Here is a 2458-nt window from a genome sequence, read left to right as displayed (position 1 = left end):
CCCCCCCCTCACACACACACGCACGCACGCACGCACACACACGGCCCACCAGTACCTCTGCCAGCTGCAGCACCACAGTGTGATCCATATTAAGCTCAGCTGGAACAGACTGAATGAGGTAAGTGCCGCCCACAGGGATGATGCCGAAGCCAGTGCCCAGTGCCTTTAGTTTCTTGATGGCCCTGATCAGGTCATCTCTGAGGTGAGGAAGAGCTGCTTAAAGACCCTTGGCAGACCAGACCTAGCAACAATGCAGTTTCAGCTCTCCCCTGGGCAGGATACCATGACTGAAGACTCAAAAGGCCGCACAACATTTAACTACATCAGTAAAAAGGCAGGGTCAAAGTGCACCAAATGGTGCTTGGACATTCCAGGGAAATGGTATAGGAGTCAGGCTCTCCACTTAGCAAACCATTCCAATACCAGACAGAGGTAAAAAATATGCTTCCAGGAGCCCATCAGGAAATGTGAATAAGTGAGCTGAACTTAAGAGACAATAGGGAGTACTGTAAACTACGGCAAAATAGAGATTTGAAAGGGGCAACCCAGCTGATTACTGCCATTTGGAAATTCAGGCCCAGTAGTGCCAGATTTTGATTTCTTAGTTGACAACTAACTGAAATTAAAGAAAACCCACAAGATAATGTGTAGACCACATATCCAGCCCACATACTGAGAGTCTTTTTTACCTTTTCTCAAATTGGAGTCACACAAAGGCTAGTGAACCAGGTCAATTTACACCCCATCTTCTGAGCCCAACTCCTTTCCCCAGCCTTTCTCAGTGCCAGCTCTAGTCTCCTTGACCACAAATAATGTCAACAGTGTATACAGCCCCGAGTATGTTTAAAAAGAAGAAAAAAAAAAAGTGTATACACACACCCATATTATTTTTATGCATGAAAAAAATGCTTAGAAGGAAATCTACCAAAACTTTTAACAGTTGTAATATCTCAGTTGAGAAATAATGGGTTTTTTGTTTTTTTATATCTCTATTTTCAGATTTCTAAAATAAAAACATTTCTTCTGATCATGAAGAGGAATAAAAATGATTCTTAAACTAGCCTAGACGAACGAGTGGTAAGGAGAAAAGATTTCCACCTTTTTTAAAGACCTTTCTATACTCCAAGGGGTTGGAAGGCAAAACCTACTGGCTGACATCCTGGGCGAATTTGCCCCTTCCTTTTAACACCTGTTGATGTAGTTCCTCCAGAGTTATCAGACCTATTGGAAAGGAGGACAGAAAGCAGTTGAAGGATTACCTTTATGACTTAAAAAAAAAAAAAAGACAGCATCTCTGAAAAACTGTAAATGCTCTCTTGACACCAAGGCTGTGTCTACAGCCAATGATTTCTGTCTATAGCCAATGATTTCTAACTAGGTTTAAGTTTTATTTCTTAACTTCAACACAGACCATTCAGTGTGCTTATTAAGATGATATCACTGAATGATCGTTTTAAAGCTAACATTCTGGGGAGCACAGAGACTCCGTTGCCATCACCACACCTTGGAGAAGCAAGGCAGGCCTATAGTTACTAATGAGAAAATCATAACCCAGACACATCATCTATCAGGGAAAAAGGCCTATTTCCTACCTGCCTATATGTTCTGTAACAACTAGGAGCTAAGCCTTCCTGGCCAAAGACCTTTGGAGAACAGAGATAATCATTCAGATTTACCCTTGGCCATGGAGACTGGTCATGGATTCAACATCATGAAGCACTAAGATACTTCTCAGGACCTAACAGCTTCTCAAGACCTTACTGGCCTGCAGACTGCAGGATAGGAAAGATCATCTTTCAAGATTTTTTCCCTCTCAGAGAAGCCCAAAGCCCAGTCCAGGACCGCGCCACCCTCACCTCCATTCCGGTGTTTCAGGGCCAGGCACACTTCGATAATCTGGACACCCAGCTCGTAATAGAAGTCTCCCACGCCTAGCATCTCAGACCAAAATCCTTTTCCAGCTAAAAGACATAAAAGCAAAAGCAGGTTATTCAATAGTTACATCTTTTCTTTCAAAGTTAGATTAAAACATCTATTCTAGTGCTTGCTTCGGCAGCCCATATACTTAAAAAAATACATCTATTCTATGGGAAGTCTTCTCTGCCCAGCCTTACGTCCTTCTGCTCCACTTACAACTCAGGATCCTCAACACAATCTGACTCTTGGTAATTCCTACTAAACAACAGGTTCAGACAGTTCTAAAGGTGGGCAATCTATTTGGCTGCTAACTCTGGCTCAGGATACTATAAAAGTGAGTTTCCTTTCCCAAAGCATGCAGTGAAATATAATGGAACATATGGTCTAGACAGGCTAAGAAAAAGAATATGCAGACCTGGCATTCAAAAATCCATTGAAGATATATTATTGAGTAAAAAATGCAAGTTACAGAGTAATAATTACAGCATAATCCCATATATTTTTTTATATATATATATATTTTTTTTTTTTTTTTTTTTTT

At 41.1% G+C, this 2458-nt stretch overlaps 1 protein-coding gene across 1 annotated transcript; it reads right to left on the bottom strand.

Moving 5' to 3' along the window:
- Positions 1 to 12: 12 nt before the first annotated feature.
- Positions 13 to 1961, bottom strand: LOC114900049 (vacuolar-sorting protein SNF8-like; the record flags this gene model as incomplete). The annotated part of the gene is made up of 3 exons (XM_029231334.1): positions 13 to 197; positions 1149 to 1221; positions 1857 to 1961. Coding segments are annotated over 3 exons (363 nt in total), but the record flags the coding sequence as incomplete, so codon positions are not given.
- Positions 1962 to 2458: the final 497 nt, after the last annotated feature.

The sequence above is a fragment of the Monodon monoceros genome, unplaced genomic scaffold, assembly GCF_005190385.1.
Source record: "Monodon monoceros isolate NGI ecotype Baffin Bay Population unplaced genomic scaffold, NGI_Narwhal_1 Contig2958_ctg1, whole genome shotgun sequence".
Taxonomy (NCBI): Eukaryota; Metazoa; Chordata; class Mammalia; order Artiodactyla; family Monodontidae; genus Monodon; species Monodon monoceros.
Note: the sequence above shows the minus strand (reverse complement) of the source record. Positions and strands in the feature narration are given on the sequence as shown.